The sequence below is a fragment of the Syngnathoides biaculeatus genome, chromosome 5 (assembly GCF_019802595.1).
Source record: "Syngnathoides biaculeatus isolate LvHL_M chromosome 5, ASM1980259v1, whole genome shotgun sequence".
Classification (NCBI taxonomy): Eukaryota; Metazoa; Chordata; class Actinopteri; order Syngnathiformes; family Syngnathidae; genus Syngnathoides; species Syngnathoides biaculeatus.
This window is the reverse complement of record NC_084644.1, coordinates 16,643,968-16,668,923: the sequence shown is the minus strand read 5'-3', so window position 1 is coordinate 16,668,923 and position 24,956 is coordinate 16,643,968. Positions and strand designations below refer to the sequence as shown.

Sequence of the window (24,956 nt, the reverse complement as noted above, 5' to 3'; positions counted from 1 at the left end):
GTATCTCGGACCAGTCTGGTGTGTTCCTTGGTCTGATGCTCTCTGCACTTTAAACAGATCCCTGAGACTATCACAGAGCAGGTGTATTTATACAGATACTTGTTTACACACAGTTATCGTCATCAGTCAACACTGGATCATTCAGCGATCCTTGTGAGTTTACTGCACTGAAAGTAAAGTGGCCGAATAATATTGCACGCCCCACTTTTCAGTTTTTGTTAAAAAAACATAAAATGTCCAATAAATATCGTTCCACTTCACAATTGTGTTCCACTTGATTCTTGACAAAAAAATGAAAAAAAGCCCAGAATGTGGCCAAAGGTCGAAAAAGTTCAAGGTGGCCGAATACTTTCACAAGACACTGTGTATATGTATCTCTGTCTCTCTTTCTCTCTAAATATATTAAATTTTATTGTATCATAGTTGTCAGGTTCACCAATCAGACATTCATTAAACAGGACAAAAAAGGAAGCAAAGACACCAGTTCAAGTCTCGCGAGGATAGAGGAGAGGAACTGTCTCATACAATTCACCACTGCACTCTCTGATTATCCTCTCCTCGACACCTCTATTTATTTAGTTTCGAGACGCCCCTTATTTATATGGATGTTACAAAAAGGAGACGACAAGCAAAACAGTTCGAAATAAGGTGTAAATGTTTGTTCATGTGCGTGTGGATGTGTGGAAGATTGCTTTCTTTAACAGGCAGCTGTTCTAAAAGTTCTGATGATTAGATGTTTTTGTTCTTGCTATCTCCTGCTAGGAGGCTGCCACGTTATCTAGGGCAGCGCAAAGCATTTCTTTATTGGAAGCAAATGTATGATAATTATGATCACAATTATTCCTACAATAGTATAAGTTGGGTCCATAATAAATTAATTGTAATATCTACTTGATATACATTATGATATGGTATTTGTACTATCTGTTTCTAAGTAAAGGAAATGATAAAAATGAAAATTGCATTTTTGGTTCTCTATTAGTGCAACCCAGATGAAGACCAGAATGGCCTGCCGGTCACAGTCCAAAGTACCACCTGTGTTGAAGACTACAGTGCCTTCGACATTGAAAAATACTTGAAGATTGACATGTCTGGCTGCAGTGACACATCAGTAGCTCATAATACCTTTGACCTCACTGGCTGGACTGCCAACATCAACCGATTGCAGAAGAAACAGACTGGATATATTGAAGAACAAAGTTTAGATAAACAAATAAACAATGAAACAGGTGCAATAAGAGAGGAGAAAATTCGAAGAGTAGAGCCAGGAAAGACTACCTCTTTCAAAATATCTTCTGATGATAAGGATGATTTTAAAAGAAGTTCAATTCCTTCTCCTCATTTATCAGTCAGCTCTGGCAGTTCTTTGGACTCGAGGAATTCTTCCATGCCCAGTGTCCCAGTAGAGAGAAATGTTGCCTGTGACAACTCTGATTGTAAGACTACAGAGAGTAGTATTTTCTCAACAAGCACATCATCAGTTTTTGGAACAAACCTGGAAGAATTGAATCCACAAATATCCCGTGATGATTGCTCCTCAAGGACATATCATAGCGGTCATATGGGCACTTCTTCCTCTCCAGGGTCAAAGAAGCATCAGTTACATTTTATGTGTCCCAATGGTTCCTCTGCTCCAACACAGAAAATGAGTAGCATTGTCCAGCAGCAGGTTATACAGAGTAACTCTCCAGGAAAGAAAAGCCCAACCAAATTTCTTATGGCTGTTCCTCTGTCTCAATGCTCTGTGGAAGAACATCTTGGTTTCTCCTTTCAAAACACTCAGCCCTCAGGCGACTGTGCCTCTGGTGAGTAGAATTATGTATAAATAAATAGGATGGTGTCTATATTAGAGTAAGAGATAGTGTGCGAGTTGAGCTGTTTAATAATTGTAGACAAGTATGATTAAAAAAAAAAAAAAAAAAAAATCTGGGACATTTACAGAATTGCCCGCAGAACCATGTGTGGAGGAGACTCGCTGCGACTTCAGGCCCTCCACATCACCTCTAACTCACTCATCTCCAAGTCAAACTTGCCCATGTGATGCTAATAGGTACTGTATCAATTCTAAAGCTGCAAAAGTATAATTTTTCATAAATGTTATGGCATTATTCTGTCATGTTTTAAATATCTTTATTGCCAAGTATGTCACAAACAACAAATTTCTCTGGTATTTGGAGCCTCTTGAGTAAGACGTCAAGTCACAGAGAATACTTTCGAAATATAACGACATTGCGAGAACAGTCACGTAGGAATGAAATGTTGGTAATCTGGCAATTTTTTTTTTTTTTTTTTTTTTTTTTAACCACTATTGTGCAAAATAATGTAGCATCCTCTAGCAATTAGCATTTAGTGCAGTTTTAACGCTTAATAGAGCCCGTGCACGTGTTGTCACCGTTTTCACGCCATCATAACGCCGGTCAAACAGAGCTCCTCGACATTATGGGAGACATTAACCGGAGGAGAATATTTACAATGCCTGAGACCTGTTGTGCTGCTAGTTGTCACAACAGACGAGACAGATCTTCAAAGAGATCATTCTATAGAATACCAGCTGAAAAGACCAGAAAAGATCAATGGATTTTTGGCAATTAAACGTGTTGGATGGTGCCCAACCAAATACACAGCCCTGTGTAGTGATAACTTCATTTCAGGTACGAATTATTTTTTCAGTCTCAAATTACCAAGAAGTATTTATTATGCCAAGTTGACTCATTTAAAGAAATAAATAGATAAATAAATAAACCATCTTTCGCTGAGAGGTTTACATAAGTTAACGTGTGTTCGCAATACTCTTCCCTGTCTGGAGGAGACGACTCCCTGTCCTACATTTTTTTTCCCCAATCATTGTTAATGAATGCAAGTTTGTGTTATTTAAATATTGGTATTTGTATTGAAAAAATCTGAGTGGGTCAATCACTATATGGGATTTATTCCTGATTGAGAAGAGATCCAGTAACGAAGTATTTGTATGCGTCAAGACTTATATACGCTTTCAAACTTTTCTGTGTAGATCTCAACAATTTACTCACCAGATACATGTGTATATCCAGTTGTCCAAGACAAGCGGAAACGAATTAACAGTCCAATTTCTTATCAAAAACATCGACTTTGGCATTAAATATGGGTCCTCTATGCCAAGTGTCTCTAATTTTTCCACGTACCTTTGTTTCTTATCACCTTCTAAATGTTTAACGGCATTGGACAAAACTCTGGATGTCGTGCTATAAGACATATTTTCTTTTCTTCTCAACGGAATTAACTTTCAACAATGCTTTGTTAGACCAGCAATATGGTGATGTCACATGAGTTAATGACGTATGTACACGAGCTTTATAGAACAATTGTTCAGTGCAGTGGCTTGTGCAAAGGGCACAGAGTATATCAATATTTATTGACATCATTGCTGATGCTCAAGTAGCATCCTAATCCAGTATGTGCCACCTATCCTATTCTATCAATAGTGTCAATAATGTTGTTTTTCTGGATTTGAATGAAATGTTGCCAAGACTTAAAAATCTTAAATGGCAATTTTGTAGATTGCTTGGCAGTTTTCTTTATTATGTTGTTTCCTTTGGAGTAGTGGGTCTCCGGCAGCTAGTGGCATTCTGGCTGGAAAATGCCCAGCTCCTGACCTCTCTCCTCAGTCTAACTGCTCCAGCCCCAGTCTAAGCAGGCTGACATACATCTCAATGAATGACGCCACTGTTGTACCGACACCTGGAAGGCAAAAGGTACAATTAGTATTTAGTTATAAAGTTTGTGTAGGTGTTTTTTTATGTGTGTGTGTGTACATTGAAGAAAATAAGTATTTGAACACCCTGCTATATTGCAAGTTCTCCCACTTAGAAATCATGGAGGGATCTGAAATTTTCATCGTAGGTGCATGTCCACTGTGAGAGAGAATAGAAAAAGAAAAATCCAGAAATCACAATGATTTTTTTTGTTTGTTTTTTACAATTTGTGTGATACAGCTGCAAATAATTATTTGAACACCTGTCTATCAGCTAGAATTCTGACCCTCAAAGACCTGTTAGTCCGCCTTTAAAAGTCCACATCCACTCCATGTATTATCCTGAATCAGTTGCACCTGTGTGAGGTCATTAGCTGCATAAAAACACCTGTCCACCCCATACAATCACTAAGACTCAATCTTGTAACATGGCCAAGACCAAGACACCAGAGACAAAATTGTGCAACTCCACATGGCTGGAAAGTGCTACGGAGAAATTCCCAAGCAGCTCGGTGAATAAAAGTCAACTGTTGGAGCAATGGAAGGAGCGAAACACGATGGTCAATCTCACTCGGAGTGGAGCCCAATGTAAGATATCACCGCGTGGGGTCTCAATGATCCTTAGAAAGGTGAGGAATCAGCCCAGGACTACACGACAGGACTTGGTCAATGACCTGAAAAGAGCTGGGACCACCGTTTCCAAGGTGACTATTGGTAATAGACTAAGATGTCATGGTTTGTAATCATACATGGCACAGAAGTTTCCCCTGCTTAAACCAGCACATATCAAGGCCCGCCTTAACTTTTCCAATGACCATTTGGATGATACAGAGGAGTCATGGGAGAATTTTTTTTTTTTTTTTTTTTTTTTGTCAGATGAGACCAAAATGGAACTTTTTGGTCATAATTCCACTGTGTTTGGAGGAAGACCAATGATGAGTTCCATCCCAAGAACATCATCCCTACTCTGAAGCAGAGGCATATTAGCATCATGCTTTGGGGGTGTTTTTCTGCACATGGGACAGGATGACTTCACTGTATTAAGGAGAGGATGACCGCAGCCATGTATTATGAGAATTTGGGGAACAACCTCTTTCCCTCAGTCAGAGCATTGAAGATGGGTTGTTGCTGGGTCTTTCAACATGACAATGACCTGAATCACACAGCCAGGAAAACTAAGGAGTTGCTCCGTAAGTAGCATATCAAGGTTCTGACGTGGCCTAACCAGTCTCCAGACCTAAACCCAATAGAAAATTGTTGGAGGGAGCTGAAACTGTGTTTCTCAACAACAGCCCAGAATCCTGTCTGATCTAGAGATCTGTGTGGAGGAGTGGGCCAAAATCCCTCCTGCAGTGTGTGCAAATGTTGTGAACACCTACAGGAAACATTTGACCTCTGTAATTGCAAACAAAAGCTACTGTACCAAATATTAGCATTGTTTTTCTCAGGTGTTCAAATACTTTTGCAGCTGTATCACAGAAGTCATTTAAAAAAAAATCATACATTGTGATTTCTGGATTTTTCATTTTAGATTATCTCTCTCACAGTGGACATGCACCTATGATGAAAATTTCAGACCCCTCCATGATTTCCAAGTGGGAGAACTTGCAATAGAGCAGGGTGTTCAAATACTTATTTTCTTCACTGTATATGTTTTTGTTCATTTTTTTCCAATTAATTCACACAAGTGTGTGTATGTGTATGTTTGTGTTCATATTTTGTGCTTAATGTACACACAGCACCCTATATTGACAGGGAAAAATTTTTTCTTTTTCATATTTATTAGAAAAGAAAATCAGATACTTTTGAAAATGTATTAAAAAACTGAAAATCATGGAGCCATAATTGTTCAGACCCTTTGGTCAGTATTTGGTCGAAGCACCCCTTTGAGCTAAGACAGCCATGAGTCTTTTTTTGGAATGATGCGACAAGTTGTTCACACTTGGGTTAGGGGATCATCTGCGATTTCTCCTTGCAGGTCCACTTCAGTTCTGTCACATTGGTTGGTGAACAGTGGGCAGGCATTTTCATTTCCTGGCCAAGATGCTCAATTGGGTTTACGTAAAGGCTTTGGCTGGGCCATTTAAGAACAGTCAAGTGGTTGTTCTGAAACCACTCCTTTATTTTAGCTGTTTGCTCTGGGTCATTGTCTTGTTCTGAGGCCCTGTGCACACTGGATAAGGTTTTCTTTGTCCAGGATATCTCTGTACTTGGCCAATTTCACCTTTACTTTGATTGCAAGCAGTCTTCCTGTCTCTGCAGCCGAAAAACACCTACACCGTGATGCTGCCATTCCCATGCTTCTCTGGGAATGTAATGGAAGGGTGATAAGTAGTGGCTGGTTTTATACACACATCCCACTTAGAATTAAGGCCAAAAAGTTCTAGCTTGGTCTCATCAGATCAAACAATCTCAGTTCTCACCATCTTTGAGTCTTTCAGGTGCCTTTTAGCATACTCTGTGCAGGCTTTTATGTCTCTTGCATTGGCTACTCTGCCATAAAGCCCCGACTGTTGGAAAGCTGCAATGGTGGTTGACTTTGTAGAACTTATTCCGTCGACGGACCGCATCTCTGGAGCTCACACACCGTAACCCACAATTGCTCAGTTTGGCTGGAGAGCCAGTCCTTGGAAGGTTTCTGGTCCTCTCAAATGTCTTTCATTTAAGGATTATGAAGCCACTGTGGTCTTAAGAACCTTAAGTACAGCAGAAACTTATATTGTAACCTTGGCCAAATCTGTGCCTTGCCACGATTCTGTGAGCACTTCAGGCAGTTCCTTTGACATCATGATTCTCATTTTCTCTGACATGCACTATGAGCTGTAAAGTCTTAAATCGACAAGTGTGTGGCTTTCCAAATCAATTCCAATCAGTATATTCAAACACAGCGAGACTCTCATGAAGATTTAGAACCATCTCAAGAATGAGCAGAAGAAATGGACAGCACCCGAGTTAAATGAGTGTCACAGCAAAGGGTCTGAATACTTATGGCTGTGATATTTTTCTTTTTAAGGAAAACTTCAAAAATGTCATCAATTATTCTTTTCTGTCAATATGTGTGCTGTCTGTAGATTGAAGGTAAAAATATGATTTAACCAAATTGCTGTAATGTAATACAGTGAAAAATTGATGGGGATCTGAATACTTTCCATACCAACTGTATATCATCCCCATTCCTACTTCAACTAAAGTGTGACAAATGGGAAGGGCATTTAATTTAAGATGCCCAGTGTTCACAGATTGCCTTTCTTCCAGGTATTTTGCTTCTGTCAATCTCCTTCACATTATATTAAGGCCAAAAATTTTTATTTTGTCCAAGTGTATTCTTTTTTCATTTGTAATGACATCAATGCAGCCCAATGGGGGCACAAGCCAGTGCAATATGTAGGACGGTCCCAAGCCCGGATAAATGTAGTGGGTTGTGTCAGTAAGGGCATCCAGTATAAAACAGTGCCAAACAAATATGACCGTTCATCTAAAGAATACCATACCAAATCGGTCATGGCCCGGGTTAACTACACCCCGACGCCCTCGGCACCCTTAACTTGCAGGGCGTCTGTGGAAATTCACTGACTGTGGGAAGACGAAGACAAAGAAGAACAGAAAAGCGGATTCATCTGCAGAAGAAGAGAATGGCATAGAGCCTACAACTGAGTTTCGGGATTTTGACAGAAAAATCTCAGGAGTTGGTTGACATGATGAGGAGAAAGGTGGAAAGATAGTAAGTGTACAAGTTTAGGAGCAGGGTTTCAATTATTTTACCATGGAGTAGATGGGAGGAGAATTGGGGTAGGGGTTCTTTTAAAGGAAGAGCTGGCTAAGAATGTCTTGGAGGTGAAAAGAGTATCAGATCGAGTGATGAGACTAAAATTTGAAATTGAGGGTGTTCTGTATAATGGGGTTAGCGGCAATGCCCCACAGGTAGGATGTGACCTAGAATTGAAAGAGAAATTCTGTAAGGAACTAGATTAAGTAGTTCTGAGCATCCCAGACAAAGAATTGTGATTTGTGCAGATTGTAATGGACATGTTGGTGAAGGAAACAGGGGTGACAAAGAAGTAATGGGTAAGTACGGCATCCCGGAAAGGAACTTTGAGGGACAGACGGTGGTGGATTTTGCAAAAAGGATGGAAATAGTAGTAGTGAACACTTTTTTTCCAGAAGAGGGATGAACATACAGTGATCTACAAGGGCGGAGGTAAAAGCACGCAGGTGGATTATATTTTGTGCAGATCATGTAATCTGAAGGAGGTTACTGACTGTAAGGGAGTGGTAAGAGAAAGTGTAGCTCATCAGCATAGGATGGTGATGTGTAAGATGACTTAGGTAGTGGTTAAGAAGATTAAGAAGACAAGGGTAATGCAGAGAACTGTGTGGTGGAAGCTGAGAAAGGAAGAACATTATGCGGCCTTCGGAAAATGGTGAGACAGGCTCTCAGTGGAAAGGAGCTCCCAGAAGACTGGACTACTGCAGCCAAGGTGATCAAAGAGACAGGCAGGAGAGTACTTGGTGTTTCTTCTGGTAGGAAAGGGGAGAAGGAGACTTGGTTGTGGAACCCCAAAATCTAGGAAGTCATACAAAGAAAAAAATTAGCAAAGAAGAAGTGGGACACTGAGAGGACTGGGAGCCGAAAGGAATATATTGGGATGTGGCATAGGGCAAAGGTAGAGGAGGCCAAGGCTAAACGAGGCATTTCATGACGTGCACACCAGGTTGGATGGAAAAGGAGGAAAGGATCTCTACTGGTTGGCCGGACAGAGGGCTAGAGATGGGAAGGATGTGCAGCAGCTAAGGGTGATTAACGATAGAGATGGAAATGTGTTGACAGTATTGTGCTAAATAAAGGGAAAGAATACTTTGTGAAGTTGGTTAATGAAGAAAATGAGAGAAGAGTAGAAGAGGCAAGTGTGAAGGACCAGGAAGTGCCGATTAGTAAGGGGGAAGTTAGAAAGGTACTAAAGAAGATGAAAAATAGAAAGGTAGATGGTCCTGATGACATACCTGTGGAGGTATGGAAGTAATTTGGAGAGATGGCTGTGGAATTTTTTACCAAGTTAGTCAATAGAATGCTAGCGGGTGAGAAGATGTTTGAACAATGGAGGAAAAGTGTGCTAGTTCCCATTTTTAAGAACAAAGGCGATGTTCAGAGCTGTGAGAATTATAGAGGAATAAAGTTGATGAGCCACACAATGAAGTTATGGGAAAGAGTAGTGGATGCTAGACTCAGGACAAAAGTAAGTAACTGTGAACAACAGTATGGTTCCATGCCAAGAGAAATTACCACAGATTGCCTTGAGGATGCTAGTGATAAAGTACAGAGGTCAGAAGCAGCTACATTGTCTTTCTGGATCTAGAGAGCTCTTATGACAGAATACCAAGAGAGGAACTGTGGTACTGCATACGCAAGTCAGGGTGTGACGGAGAAATATGTCAGAATCGTACAGGACATGTATGAGGGTAGCAGAACATTGGTAAGGTGTGACAGAAGAATTTAAGGTGGAGGTGGGACTGCATCAGGGATCAGCTTTGAGCCCCTTCCTGTTTGCAGTGGTAATGGATAGGTTGACAGATGAGGTTAGACTGGAATTCCCTTGGACTATGATGTTTGCAGATGACAGTGTGATATGCAGTGAACGCAGCGATCAGGTGGAGGAACAATTAGAAAGATGGAGACATGCACTGGAAAGGAGAGGAATGAAGGTTTGCCGAAGTAAAACAGAATATATGTGCGTGAATGAGATGGGCCGAGGGGGAAGAGTGAGGCTCCAGTGAGAAGAGAGAGCATGGGTGGATGACTTCAAATACTTGTGGTCAACAATCCAGAGCAATGGTGAGTATGTTAAGGAAGTGAAGAAACGGGTCTAAGCAGGTTGGAACAGCTGGCGAAATTTGTCTAGTGTGTTATGTGACAAGAATCTGAGCAAGGTTGATGGGTAAAGTTTACAAAACAGTGGTGAGGGCCAGCCATGATGTGTGGATTAGAGACGATGGCACTGAAGAGACAACGGGAAGCAGAACTGGAGGTGGCAGGAATGAAGATGTTGAGGTTCTCTCTAGTACTGAGCAGCTTGGATAGGATTAGAAATAGGGATCGCAACCGGTTACAAATAACCGGTTATAACTGGTTTTCGTTTTTTTTAAAACCAAAACCGGAATCAAACTTTCGAAATCTGTTAATTTCCGATCATTTCTTCCGGTTCCGGTACTCCACATTGCGCTATTTTTTTCATCATCATTTCCACTTTTTTCAAGTTTCGCTGTTAGAGTAAAGTTGGACTCAAAAGAACATTCAGTTAAATCAAAGAAACATCAAACATGGCATTGAGGAAACGGTCGGTATACTTTCATGCCCTTTCTGAAAGTCCGAAAGAAGAATGTTAACATTAAAACATTTTTATAAAAAAAATAAAAATTTAACTTCCATGAGTGCGTTGTTGAAAGCCACATTCAACAAGCTTGTTTGTCAATATTGTATACAAACTACCCCATTACCGCGGAGCAAATTAACGCTCGATGGTGTAGCGCCAGAGAAAAGGAGTCGGAGGCGGAGTGTCGGACACAGGAACAAAACTTGTTTTATTGGCAGACATCAAAACACCACAATGGTACCGGTTTTAAAACCGGTTAATCGTTTTTTTTGCTACAGCTGTTCGGTTAAAACCGGTTATGAAAGTAAGCGTTTTTTTTCGATCCCTAATTAGAAATGAGCTCAATAGAGGTATAGCCAAACTTGGATATTTTGGAGGCGAGATTCGATGATGGTTTGGACATGTCTAGAGGCGAGAGAGTGAGTATCTTGGTAGAAGGGTGATGAGGATGGAGCTACCAGGCAAAAAAAAAAATTGTAACACTTTCTTCAACATTTTTCATGTTGAATGTTATAAACTGTTTTTTCTTTTCACAGAGTGACTGTACAATGGCGCTTAGCACTACAATCATCAGATTCAGTCCAACTCCCCCTGTGGAACAAGGGCCGCACTCCAATGAGAATACATGCAGCCATTCCAAAAGCCTTGATAAAGTACAGCCAAAGCACTCTAAAAGTCTGGAACAGCTACCAGCACAACAGAGTAAAAACCAAGAGACCACAGGTGATGGCTCTAATCTGGCCTGTGCCCGCAGCCAGCGTGAATGTAGTTTTGCTGGTGATAAAATTGATAGTCTTTCAGCAAACTCCAGGAACTGTAACAACAAAGCTGAGTCTGGTGCAAAGCAGCTCACAAAGTTTGATTTGGGCTATATCAGTAATTCACACATTCCACAAACTGTCTCAACAGCAGCTCCTCATACATCTGAACAGTGGGCAGCTGCCAGCTCTGTCCCATCATTATTTTCTGGTGAGCTTGGCATACCTCAATCTTACTTATCAGGGGGAATACACTATAGGCCGATCAAATTTAAGTCTCCGCATCCTGGCTTGATTGACGTCCCGCACCAAGGAGATATGCAGTCAGTCTTGGCTCGCCCCCTTGTTGACTCCCAACTCGCCCATCAGATTTTTGGACCTAATGCTCCATTAAATCCTAGCATCTATCCGGTGGGAGCAACTGGAACCGGTCTCTACAGTGTGTCTTCTTCAGGCATGTTTGTTTTTTTTTAAATTTTAGAAATGATGTATTTAAAAATTATTTCCTTATTTAATACGCTCCTCTTGCACTCTTAAGACTATCATGTCTTTGTTTTTATTTATCAATTTGTTTTCATAGATGTGGCCAATGATGACTCAAGAGTAAGGCACATCCATCCAATAGCACAACCTTTGGGGATAGCTAGTTCTGTCTCTGATCACCTTTCAAGATCCACTCAGAGCCATCAGGACATGGCTGTGCTTGCAAAACTCTACAACCAATATGGTGATGAATCAATGGTGATAAGTTCTCTTGATGAGCTGAGAGGTGAAGATTCATTTTAGTTTAACTACTCACATAGGTTACAACAGACAATATTTGATGTATTTATTTCATCTTCAGTTCAAGTTGTGGTACCTGAGGAGCTGCAGTTTCCTCATGCCTGTTGTGTGGGAATTGCTTCACAGACCTCCCTAAGCATCTTCAATCCCTCTGAGAGATGGCAACAAGTGTCAATAACAGTTACAAGTTTGTCCATTGATGGAGAAAAGGTAGATTCTTTTTTTTTTTGGTTTTTTTAGTGATCTTGTGCGCAAATCAAAGTACATTCTTATTTCGATCATATTTGAGTTCAGGACCTTTATTCGGACAACCTCAAACCTCTTCATAGTGATACAAATCAGTGTACACAGATTCCAATTACTGAATTTTGTAAATTGATAAAACAACCTTCATGCAGTCGTCATGTCCTTTCCCCCGATCACTTTAGGTGGTTAATTTGCCTTACCAATGGCTGATCGTTAAGAGCAAGACGGTCATTGGCCCCAAAAGTGCAGAAGAACAGAAGGTGTTGTTCATTCCTCCGAAGGCTGGTGTTTACCAGTGTGTCCTCAGTGTTTGTTCTTGGCCTACACCTACCAACAGAGAAGTGGCCGACAGGGCCAATATTTTTGCCAGAAAGGTGATGCTGGTTGCCATTGCGGAAAATCCTTCAGTGGAGGTAAGCTAAATATAGTGAAATATATTTCACCTTCGACATTGTCAAAACGTTAACGCATCAGTACGAACCCATGCTGCAATATTAAGATTATGCTCCTCAACGTGATGGCTTTTACAGTATACAAAACAACGTTCCTATTGTTCCTTAGGTTGAAGTAGGTAATTCTGGATGCTTGGATTTTGGAGATATGCCAGGGGGCAGTTCCAAATCCCTTCTTCTCAAAATTCTTAATACGACCCGAGCCACAGTACCCATCAGACTAGTCATCAGTGCTGTAAGTCAACTCACAATACATGAGTATTACTTAAGTAATTTGTCATGTATATTGCACATTTTCTCCCCTCCCCAAATAAAAAAAAAAATTGGCAAGTAAATAATGTGTATTATACATCCGTATAGTGGAAACATTTTATATGTATGCTACTATGTAGAGGTTACAAAAAAACTGTACACTTTCATTCCAATCTGTTACCACCCCCTAGAGCAGGGATGGCCAGCCTGCGGCTCATTTTCTCCTTTTGTGTGGCTCTTGTGAAGGCACAGTTCATTATGGTAGTTGCGAGCGAGTGTTGCTTGCGTTTATTTCCCTATTTGGGTGCGTGCTTTGCTTGAGTTTATTACTGCTGTTTTGGTATCGTGACAACGAAGTGTGTGTGTGTGTGTGTGTGTGTGTGTGTGTGTGTGTGTGGTGTGTGTGTGTGTGTGTGGTGTGTGTGGTGTGTGTGTGTGTGTTGTGTGTGTGTGTGTGTGTGTGTGTGTGTGTGTGTGTGTGTGTGTGTGTGTGTGTGTGTGTGTGTGTGTGTGTGTGTGTGTGTGTGTGTGTGTGTGTGTGAGTGATGGCAATTGGGAAAGCCTTTACTGTTCCCACCACCAAGCTCACTTGTGAAACGAGTGAAGGAAGACTTGCCAACCTTGACACGGAGAATACTTCTCCCCTGTATCTCCCGATCACAGTCATGTGACCACAGCAGGAAAGGTTGGGTTTTCTGTCAGACATCTGTTGCATTTCACAGCTTCAAATCTTCACTTCCTCTCACTCTACGCTAACATCGACCTGGAATTTCCAAAAGGGACTAAACTTCCCAATCACAAGTTAGTCACTTTGAAAAATCTCACAGAAAAGCAGATGTATTTTATATCTTATATATATGTATTTTTTGATATCTCCTGCTAGTTTACTTGACTCCGCCCCCCTCTGACTCTTAAATTACATAATTACAAACTCCACCAGTTAGCAACACAGTCTGGGCAACGTAGAGCAAAGAGAGTTATACATGCTGCTTGTGTTTACTATTGATAATGGTAAAAGTAAGAAAAAAAAAAGTGCTGTTGCTTTAATGAATGTCGGGGTATGTGTATAATAGAAGAAAAAGTGGTCAAAGTAGATGAGATTTTCTCTTTGAGTTAAAAAGGTCTGGTCTGAAGCCAAAGTAGAAAATACAGGATGAGATGGTGTATAATGTTAAAATTCCACTTTGGCACAGCCTGAACGGGGATGAAAGCACAGACAATACAGTCCACAAAAAGCTAATTCTGTATTTTAAATATAGGAGGCAACATAACATTAACGTTAAAACTGTTTGAGAGCATCATTCAGCTTTCAACACTTTTAGAGTACAATACGTCTCTGAATTATTTTAAATAACATTATTATGTTGCTAACCAATGATGACAAAAGTACTGTAATACTTTCATACATCCTGCACGCATTGAGACTTCCATCTGTTCATTGTGACCGTATTTCACTTTGATTTGCCATCATGATGGCACGATGGAGAGCAGTTCTTGCCGCCAAAGGCATGTCTTTTATTCGTTTGATTATCTTGTCTTCATGCGAAGTTGGGAAAATGTTGATTGGCAACGTCAAGTACGAATGCTTTGGCATACTCCCCATCTGTGATTTTAAACACACAGCAGAAACCTCCCTCTCCACAAAGGTTGTCCATTCTTGTTGAAAACTTTGGTACTCATTTTTTTTCTTTGAACGACCTTTGTCTAAACTTTACATAATTATTGTTTGACACAATCTGTGTTCGACCGTTCTGCGCCTATGGTTCGTTCGCGAGTCAGACTCCGTTCTGGTCCGAAAATCCATCCAAATATTTACCATTATTTACAGCCACAGGTTCAAATCTGTATGGATGTATTCCTGTCTTCCTGATAAACCAATGCTATTTCTTCAGCAGATTAGGATAAATTCGAGAAATCAGGGCTGTTTGTGATTGTGTTTGGGTAGAGGAGGCGCACGTGAGACGTCACCTCATGTTTTTTAAGTCGTGTGACTCGCCAAAATGGCGGCGCTCATGAAAATTCGTAATTGCCGATAAAAACACCATTAAATGTTATCTGATTAACCTCATATTTTCAAGGTCCAGTACATATGACATGACCTTTCAGATTAAGGCTTGTCATTGTTCAGCGGATTATTCCTTTAAAAAAAAAATAAATAAAACTTCAGTGTCAATCTTGTCCTGAAAACCAAAATTTTAAACAAATGGTATCAGACCTTCAATTGTCCCGCCACACTATTTAACAGAGAAAATCGGACATTAACATGGCTACTGATTCACAGTTGCACTCAGACCTCTAATCATGTGAGTATTTCAGTGTTGCATTAGATGAGAATTGTGCCAAACAAGACAAGACTGGGTTGAACTGAGTTTGTGTGAGAAAGAAGAGACAATTTAAATGTTTTTTAAATTACTGGCCTGTGGTCTTGGTACTCTGCCAAAGTTGTTTTCTTATCATGTTGGTGTGTGACATTTACAATAAATCAGGTTGAGCAAAGGTATGTGTGTAAGGAGGGAATGCTATCCATGTGTATGCTATGGCTCTTTGATGTGTATAATGTGGCTCTTCATCTCTGACTGGTTGACCATCCCTGCCCAAGAGGTTATGAAAAAGTTGTACATTTTCACCCTAGCATCCTAGCTAGAAGTTATTTTAAAAAAAATAGTGTTCCTCAAGTTTCATTTCATTATGACTGGTACATATGACTGCATTTATGTACAATTGTACTCATAAGTTTACTTACACAAGCAGATTTAAAGTTTTTTTTTTTTTTTATCAGCCGCTAATCCTCACAACGGTTGCGGGACTGCTGGAGCTTATCCCAGCCCACTTTTACACCATTAACTGGTCAGCAGTCAGTTGTAGGGCACATATCAACCCAAACACTGAGCGGGAATCGATCCCACGCTGCCCACACCAATGTCAGACGTGTGTATCATTACACCATCAGTGACTCTCATTGGAATCCTATTAAAATATTTTCACTAGTCCCTCATGTTTTCTTTGAAGAATTGTACACAGCTCACTAATTCTTCCTGGGCAATCAAGGATATGAATGCAAGTGTATGTTTTCTCATTTACTAAATCAAAGTACGGCTGTGAATTTGAAAATAAAAGCAAGTAAATAAAAAGTATTGTTCAAATACAGTACTTTAAGCAAAGTACTATATTTTTTGAAAAACTAACAGAATACAGATAATACTTCATATTTTAATCATATGGATTGGACCATTATCAGGCATTGTAAAAATAAATTATACAAGAGTTTTCCAGAATTTTTAGGCCAAATTTGGGCGTGTTTTATACATGCGGGCGCATTCTACGTTAGACGTTATAGTACATGCACACACTTCATTAGCTGCAGGGGTACCGTCTCCTCCAGTGGCAGCTATGTGATTCCAGGGTGATGAGTCAGTGTACAGAAAAAATACACTTTTACCATAAAACACAATTTATCAAAATCAAATCATACATAAAAACTATTGAATCAAAACAAATGGCTAACCACACATTCTTCTTGAATTATTTAAGAAGGCCAACGCATGGCGTTGCTTCACGTTGTCCAAACAGCAAGTTTCCGTAACATCGGAGGCCACACAATCAGCAGGTCAAATGCCCCCACCGTTGGTAACTTCTATGGTGAATCATGTGATGCATTCCAGCTACGGAGAGGTTAGTCTTGATTTTATCTGTTCAGCCTTTGTCAGCACTTCTGAATTGAGTATAGATGGAATGCAATTTTCTTTTTTTTTTTTTTCTTTTTTTTTTCTAGAATCCCGAGTGTTTTATGGTTTGGGTTAACTTCAAGGCCCTGCAAAAATACGCAACCTCTTCAGGTACCATGTCTGAGTTCATTATTTTAAGGTGTACTTTATGGCTCTGTGTGTGACAATGTAATATGGTCATTTTTAAAATGTTATTTAGATAAGTCTATTCTTTTCATAATTTAAAATAACTTAAAGGGCCTCATTTATCAAGAATGCAAAGCACGTATTTGAACATTCATACGCAAAGTTTGTGATTTATCAAACTGGACTTGTGTACGGGAGCCTTGGTAAAATTAAGCAGAGCTCAATCCATACGTATGCTCTAAACAGTTGTACAATGGTGAAACGACAGACCCCGCTTTTGGGTCTCAGAGTTAAGGAAACTCAAACCCCACACATTCAGTTTTTCTCTAAGAAAATTTCTCATAATACAGTACAGAATTTTAATGATTACTATAACAGATTATAAAACCAGCTGTGACAGAATACCCTGAAAAGAAAACTTGAAATGTGCCTCATCTCTTTTCTTTACGGGAGAATTTGGAGAACCGGGTGCTCTGCAAGGAGTGTGTTTTCAAAGAGCATGCTGATCTGTTCAGTCAGGGCACAGAGTTTGGCTTGTCAGCAGGTACCACTTCCCCAAAAATATCTTGGTAAATTTATGTTGGGATTTTGAACCCACGTCTGATCTTGATTACATTTAAGCCTGATTTCAAATACTTTTTAAAATTTCAATTCATTCAAATATATCCATCCTATTAGTAAGGGGGAAGTTAGAAAGGCACTGAACAGAAAAATGGAAAGACAATTGGTCTTGCTGACATACCAGTGGAGGTATGGAAGCAATTTGGAGAGGTGGCTGTGGAGTTTTTGACCAACTTATTCATTAGAATACTAGCGGGAGAGAAGATGCCAGAAGAATGGAGGAAAAGTGTGCTAGTCCCCATTTTTAAGAACAAAGGCAATGTTCAGAGCTAGGGAAACGAGAGAGGAATTAAGATGATGAGTCACACAATTAAGTTATGGGAAAGAGTAGTGGAGGCTAGACTCAGGACAGAAGTATCTGCGAGCAACAGTCTGGTTTCATTCCTGGAAAGAGGACCACAGTTGCATTATTTGCCCTGAGGATGCTCGTGGAAAAGTACAGAGAAGGTCAGAAGGAGCTGCATTGTATCTTTGTAGACCTAGAGAAAGCCTATGACAGAGTATCGTGAGAGAAACTGTGGTAGTGCATGCGCAAGTCTGGTGTGGCGGAGAAATATGTTAGAATAGTACAGGACATGTATGGGGGCAGCAGAACAGCGGTGAGATGTGCCATTGGTGTGTCAGAAGAATTTAAAGTGGAGGTGGGACTGGATTAGGGATCCGCACTGAGCCCCTTCCTGTTTGCGGTAGAAATGGATAGGCTGACAGTTGAGGTTAGACTGGAATCCCCTTGGACTATGATGTTTGCAGATGATATTGAGATCTGCAGTTGAAAGCAGGGTGCAGGCGGAGGAACAATTGGAAAGATGGAGGCACGCACTGGAAATGAGAGGAATGAAGATTAGCCAAAGTAAAAGACTAGATATGCATGAATGTGAGGGGCAGAGGAGGAAGAGTGAAGCTCCAGGGAGAAGAGATAGTGAGGGTGGATGACTTCAAATACATGGGGTCAACAATACAGAGTAATGGAGAGTGTGGTAAGGAAGTGAGGAAATGGGTCCAAGCAGGGTGGAACAGTTGTCGGAAGGTGTCTGGTGTTCTATGCGACAGAAGAGTCTCCGCTAGGATGAAGGGCGAAGTTTACAAAACAATGATGAGGCCGGCCAAGATGTACGGATTAGAGACGGTGGCACTGAAGAAACAACAGGGAGCAGAACTGGAGGTAGCATAAATGAAGATGCTGAGGTTCTTGCTTGGAATGAGCAGGTTGGATAGGATTAGAACTGACCTCATTAGAAGGACAGCCAAAGTTGGATGTTTTGGAGACAAGGTTAGAGAGAGCAGACCTAGATGGTTTGGACATGTTCAAAGGCGAGAGTGACTATATTGGTAGAAGGCTGCTGAGGATGGAGCTGCCGAGCAAAACAGCAAGAGGAAGACCAAAGAAAGGTTTGGATGTTTTTTAGAGAGGACATGATCACAGTGGGGGTTAGAGAGGAAGATGCATGAGATAGGCTTACATGGAAAAAGATGACACTGTGGCGACCCCTAACGGGACAAGGTGAAAGGAAAAGAAGTGTCCAGCTTCATACTATGTGGTGTGTCAAGTTTACAAGAAATGTTTTGACTTTGGAGGGACTTAAAAGATTATTCTCATCTGCAAACTGTGTCATACACATGAGAAGTTGGGGAAACAAGTGAGTTGAAAAAGGAAAAAGCAAGGGCAGAGTGGCTTAAGTGCTTGGGTGACATGCTTCGTGCACAAATCCATCCTGACGGATGTTAAGTAGCCCAAATGTTTTATAAACAGTGGGGTGGAAGTTGTTGCTTGCTTGCTAACACACATTTCAGAAGTAAACTAACATGTTTACTTGTTTTTTTTTATTTTTTTATTTTTTTTTAATTTTTTTTTTTTAATTTCACACCAGCTTGGCAGGCGGGAACTCAAGACATTTTACTACTGCTCAAAATATTAAAAAGCCAATTTTCCTAAAGTGGCACTAAACAAAATTTTTTTTATATTCAGCACACTGAAGAAGTAAGGTTAGCCAAGCCAATGATTGAATGCATAGGAAAAAAATCTGAATATGAAATCAAGTTTTAAAATCGTCAATAATCAAGACATTTATTGAGGTTCCCGATCTGTGGGTGTGTCTGCAGATGTTTTTCAGGTATCAAATACTTCAATCACGTGATCATGGGTCCTTTGTTGGGAGAGAAGTGATGCACTAGCTAGGGCTGCAACGAATACTCAGATATTTCGAGGACTTTGAGGGGAAAAAAATGGTCACTGTTAGCTTCTGTTTGATACAATTTGTATATACATTATCTGCCTGTTCATGGCACGAAAGTTAATTCCGAAGTTCGGATGAGTAATGGCGACTACAACGTGCTTATGTCATCAATGCTAGATATAATTTAAGGTGCAGGAAATGGGGAAAATACACTTATGGCTTGTGATTTGTTAAACAAACAAGATGATGGCAAGGATGTTGGCAAAAATAAATTCTTTGGGGGGGAAAAAAAAGTCAACGCTGCATTTCAGACTAAGCAGAAAGATGAACGAATTGCTCCCACCTACCATGGACCAGTGACCGCAATTGACTTTTTATGCTGCTATGTCTGAATTTGTACAGCACAGGAATGATCGTGTTCGTCTTTGAACCTGTGAGTAAACTATTTAATGAGGTAGCTTGCCCATGTCACGCTGTTGTTTTACTGCCTTTTTTTGAGACTGTCAGCTCTTTGACAATTTGCTTAACAGCTGCGGCTCATTTCTTTGTCAGTTACAGTGAAGAAAATAAGTATTTGAACACCCTGCTATATGAGAGAGAGAGAGAGAGAGAGAGAGAGAGAGAGAGACTAAAAAAAGATGTTTCCTGTAGTCCACCAGTTTTTCATACACTGCAGGAGGGATTTTGGCCGACACCTCCACACAGATCTCTAGATCAGACGGTTTTCTGGGCTGTCGCTGAGAAACACCGTTTCAGCTCCCTCCAAAGATCTGGAAACTGGCTAGGCAACACCACAACCTTGATATGCTTCTTTCGGAGCCACTCCTTGGTTTTCCTGGATGTGTGCGTCTTGTCATTGTCATGTTGAAAGACCCATCTTTAATGCTCTGACTGAGGGAAAGAGGTTGTTCCCCAAAATCTCTCAATACATGGCCACGGTCATCCTCTCCTCAGTACACTGCTAGCATCCTGTCCCATCTGCAGAAAAACACCCCCAAGGCATGATGCTACCACCCCCATGCTTCACAGTAGGGATGGTGGAGGGGACGACGTAATTCTCCTCTCAGAACATAACTAAAGATCGGTGTCATAAATAAATAATAAATAAATAATAATAAATCATTAATAAAGTCCGTAAGTCATGGGTGCTAAATTTGTCGATGTGCGCGGGCCGATGTGTTCATCAGCACCGCTGGGGCCGGCGTTGTTCATTGCCTCCCCCGGGGCTGGCATTCATTGCCTCTGCTGGGGCCAGTGTTGTTCATCACCACTGCAGAGGTGGATCGGGCAGCGATGTGGTTTGGCCGCGTGCAGGAGGAAAGGAGCTCCCCTCCCCAGCGCCCACCGGTATCTGGGCACCCCGAAGTAGTTACTTTGCCTGGCATGGGTCCTCCTGAGTACAAACATACTGTCGGAGAGTCTGTTGTTAGTTCGAAGGGATTCACATATCTAAATTTGGCTCGAAACGATAGTGTAATATTATCCCGGTCACTTAACTTGATTGTGAGATGTTCTCTTCTTTGAAAAGAGCTTCCATGTCAGAAGTGGCGTCGGAAAAATCCAAAGATCTCTGTTCGTCTCCCATAACAGGGGGCACAGCGTCTTAATGACGACTGTCCCAGTATGACATCTGTAATTGACGTTGCAGGCAATATGGCTGCCACTGGGATGTCGAGTGAGACTTCTGCAACTTTACGCATGAATGACATGCTCTCTGCTCATTTTTTTTCGGATATACATTGAAGTGAATAATATATTTAGTTTTCAGAACTCTATTTTTAAATCTATCTAGGCATGTCGGTTGAGCTTTGTGTATATGATCTCTGCCATGACACAGTTAGAAATTGTGGCTCTTTATTTGTGACAGGTTGCCCACCCCTGGTAGGTGATGCCACATTTTTTTCCTTAGAGAGAAAGAAAGTCTTAATTCACGATATTGAAAATGGATCAAGTCAAAGTACTTGGAAAGAGCGACTAACATTCTTTTCGTCATTTGTTCCATGTTTAAACACTAGCAAATAACTAACCAAATTGAACAGAAGATGTGCGGGTCGACTCCATTGCCTTTTGGCTTGGCTTATACTTGAAATGTGGTTAACCAGCAAACAACTTCCTGAGTCCGTCACGTGGTCCAACCAGGGAGTGAGCCTTCGGATGTCACCATTCCCGGCCCCACCCCTGAATGAATCATGCGTCGATACATACTTTGTGGAAATGCTTACTCATTACTCATCACAAACTTCAAAGGCTCGGCACATCTCATAACATCTCTACAAAACCAAGTGAACAAAAATACAGATCACTACAGAAAAGCTTGCTTTCATCCATCCATACATACAATGCACAGATACAATACATCAAATTGCCTACATTGTATATGTACATACAAAAAGGCAGCAAACAGTTAGATTGCGTATGAACAAACATTGCTTTAAGGGTAACTCCTTTCAAAATTTTAAATGAGCGGTAGATAGTGGCAGTGAATTTGTCAGTAGATCGTTAGGTTAGCAATTAGATCGGCCATGCGCGTTGCATGGGATTCCATGATGCCACTACCTTTGTACAAACAAGAAGGCACTTTTTTTTTTTTTTTTGATGGATAATTATGACCCCCTAATGACTCAAAATCAACCATTTTCAGAGCTTTTAAAACTTATAGAATTTCCAGAAAGACATAATTTTAAATAGCAAATGTAATCCCTCCTCCCCCCAAAAAAAATCATCATTGGGAGGTTTGTTTAAAAATATTCCAATTAATCTGGAATAGTTTATAAATATTCCTTGCAATGATGTTTTAGGAAAATCTGAAAAAAAATACAATTTGCCTTGTAATTTGGAATATAGTGTAGTTTTCATTCTCTAATGGTGTAAAAAGTTTATTTTACACTTTGTTGAGATCTAAAGAAGGGTTAGGGAGCCTGCTGTGTTACAATTTTATTTATTTTTTTTTGGTATGTTTTTCAGAGGATTTGGGTCCGGCTGAAGAGTACAGTGCTCGCATAGACATAGAAGTCGACTCTCCTGGTGCCAGCCATGTTATCAAAAGTGTTCCCATCAGAGCTAGGTCTGGAACCGTGAGAGTCCATGCTCCAAAGGATCTCCAGGTACCATAGTCATGTTGATGGGTGTTGCTAATGAAATTCCTGTGCATCACTTCCTCTTTTTCTTTGTGTAGCAAAAACAAAGGTATCATCCATCTGTTTTCCAAGCCACTTATCCCTACAATGGTCGTAGATTGAGTAATATATAGCCACATGAGCTGGATAAAAGAGTTTACAAAGCACTTATTCGAGATTCTGGTTTGACAATTATTTGACAATTGTGCAAAGGGAGCAGGTTAAAGTGACAAATCGTGCGGTAGTCTACAGTATATATTACTAAAACTGATTGGACAACCATCTTGTCGAAATATAAAAATTTGGTCTGAGCATTTGAAACCTGTGTGTGATATCCAAAAAATAAAAATTAAATCAGAAATACTTTTTCACTGCGCTGTGTGTTTTTCCATTTTGTACGGGAGCTGCACTGAGGCAAACAGAGGAAGGCTTCATAGGACAATCAAACCAGCACAAAACATCGTTGGCTGCCCTTATTCTCCTTGGCAGACATACAATATATTCCTCTCGGTGAGAAAGCTAAGAATATTATTAAAGACACTACATATCCCGGTTATCAAGTGTTTGAGCTCCTGCCATCTGGAAGGCGGTTTCGAAGCAGAAAAGCAAGCAACAGATTGAGGAAATTTTTTTTTTTCCCGAGATCATCACCACCCGTAACTCTCATCTTTCCTCTCGCCAAGCTATTAATGCAAAGGCACGCTGATTTAAACATCTTGAACATTACTTTTTATGCATTGCATTTTAGACTTTTCTTACACTTTTCTTTTTTTCTTTTTACGTTGCTTTTATGTATGCATTGACAGGAGAAGCTCCAATTTTATTGTACCTTTTCGTATGACAATAAATGGCATTCATTCAGATTTATTTCAGTCACACTGTATACATTTTTGGCTGAAGTGACTGAATCGTTTCAGATTGTATTGTTGTAAATTAACAAAATTGTCCTCGACTCAAATCAGCAACCATGACTTGTGATGCAAATTGAATCGTTACACCCCTTAAGGTAGCATATTCTATGCTTTCTTTGAGTTAAAAGAACACAATTCCTGTGAATTAAAAGTGGAAATTTAGAAGATTAAAGGGCTACTGACACGTACATTTTTTTTTAGTACGTTGTTGATAAAAAAAAAAAAAAAAAAAAAAAATCAGTCGGAATAGACTCATCCGTTATTTCACAGTACATCAAAATTTTGCCGTTTTTGGATTTTTGCTTCTCTCGAGGCTTTTGTGCTAGAGAAGAACCAGGAAGTGGCGTTTTTTGCAGACACCCACACTGGTGGGTTCGTCTATTTATACCAGTTTTATCGGCAAGATATTAGCTGGGTTTTTTTCTGCGTGTCAGCCAAAATACCAGCTCGTTGTATTGCCGGATTTTGCTCGAACACTCGGGAAGATCGATTCACATTTCACACGATTCCAAAAGACCTGTTTCGTCGTGAAAATTTGGTTTCACAGATGCAAAGGACAAGAGCTTTGTGGGTTCTAAATGATAGGTAGGTGTATATAGAGCTATTAATAAATAATAGTTTTGGGAGACTAATTTGTCTCAGTTTATAGCATAGGTTATGTGATAATTTAGAATAAATCCCCTTGGTCAAACCAGCAAAATGTAACATGTATTGTGTTTAAGACAATTTAATCACAGAAAATACAAGATAAAACATTGGCAACATAGAAGTACAAAGACAGTTTATTAGCGTGTAACACGAGCTAACTAGAAAATCGACGTATAGTCACCAAACTCAAACAAATGTTATTTTCAGTGAATGTTCCAGGAAGTCATTCTACATGTCTGAAAGCAGCAGTATTAATAAAAAGCTCTGTCTGTGTCCGATGACGTTATCCTTCTCTCAGAACGTAACAAAAGAACCGCCTCATATCGATGGTGTCCGTGTACTTGTCCGAAAGCAGCAGTATTAATATAAAGCTCTGTCCCTGTCCGATGACGTCATACTTCTCTCAGAACATGACAATAGATCCGCGTCATATTGCCGTTAGCCGCCTGACGTGGAGGTGGATCGGGCAGGGACGTGGTTTGGACGCGTGTGTGCAGGAGAAATGAGCTTTCCCCGCCACTGGTATCTGGGCACTCCTGAAGTAGTTACTCACCCAACATGGGTCCTCCTGAGTACGCTACATACACATAACTTGTAAAAGAGGAATTTGAACAATTATATTCCTGTCATTTTGAACATTCATCGGGCTCCTCGTCAGTCTGTCGTGGTGTCTGTTGTTAGTTTGAAGTGATCCGCATATCATCTAAATATGGGTCAAAACTATTGGGTGATATGGCTCCAGTCACTTCACTTGATTCTGAGATGTTCTTTAAAAAGAGCTTCAGTCTCAGAAGGGGCGTCAGAAAAATCCGAAAAGCTCTTTTTCACCTCCCATAGCAGATGGCACAGCGTGTTTTCAGTGGCGACTGCACCAATGTGATGCCTGCACAAGATGTCACATGCCATCACAGACAATGTGCCTGCCACTGGGATGTCGAGTGGGACTTCTGCAAGTTTGCCTATTGTCACACTCTTGCTCATTTTTTTTTTCTGTATGGATATTGAAATGAATATTATACGTAATTTTCATCACAATATCTATTTTA

At 40.4% G+C, this 24,956-nt stretch overlaps 1 protein-coding gene across 6 annotated transcripts in view; it reads left to right on the top strand.

Annotated features, from left to right (window-relative positions):
• cep192 (centrosomal protein 192) overlaps nt 1-24,956 on the top strand; it is a 122,370-nt gene that overhangs the window by 60,418 nt on the left and 36,996 nt on the right. For 5 of the 6 annotated variants that reach the window (XR_009794871.1, XR_009794870.1, XM_061818969.1 and 2 more), the window contains exons 21-31: nt 983-1,805; nt 1,942-2,050; nt 3,581-3,731; nt 10,635-11,310; nt 11,437-11,625; nt 11,701-11,849; nt 12,068-12,298; nt 12,447-12,572; nt 16,121-16,261; nt 16,362-16,425; nt 22,200-22,339. Coding sequence is in view for 4 of the 6 variants with exons in the window: in XM_061818969.1 (XP_061674953.1) it covers nt 983-1,805; nt 1,942-2,050; nt 3,581-3,731; nt 10,635-11,310; nt 11,437-11,625; nt 11,701-11,849; nt 12,068-12,298; nt 12,447-12,572; nt 16,121-16,261; nt 16,362-16,425; nt 22,200-22,339 (2,799 nt within the window). In the remaining 2 variants the exon portion in view is untranslated. The remainder of the gene's footprint in view (nt 1-982; nt 1,806-1,941; nt 2,051-3,580; nt 3,732-10,634; nt 11,311-11,436; nt 11,626-11,700; nt 11,850-12,067; nt 12,299-12,446; nt 12,573-16,120; nt 16,262-16,361; nt 16,426-22,199; nt 22,340-24,956) is intronic. The other variant, XM_061818970.1, reaches the window with a different exon arrangement.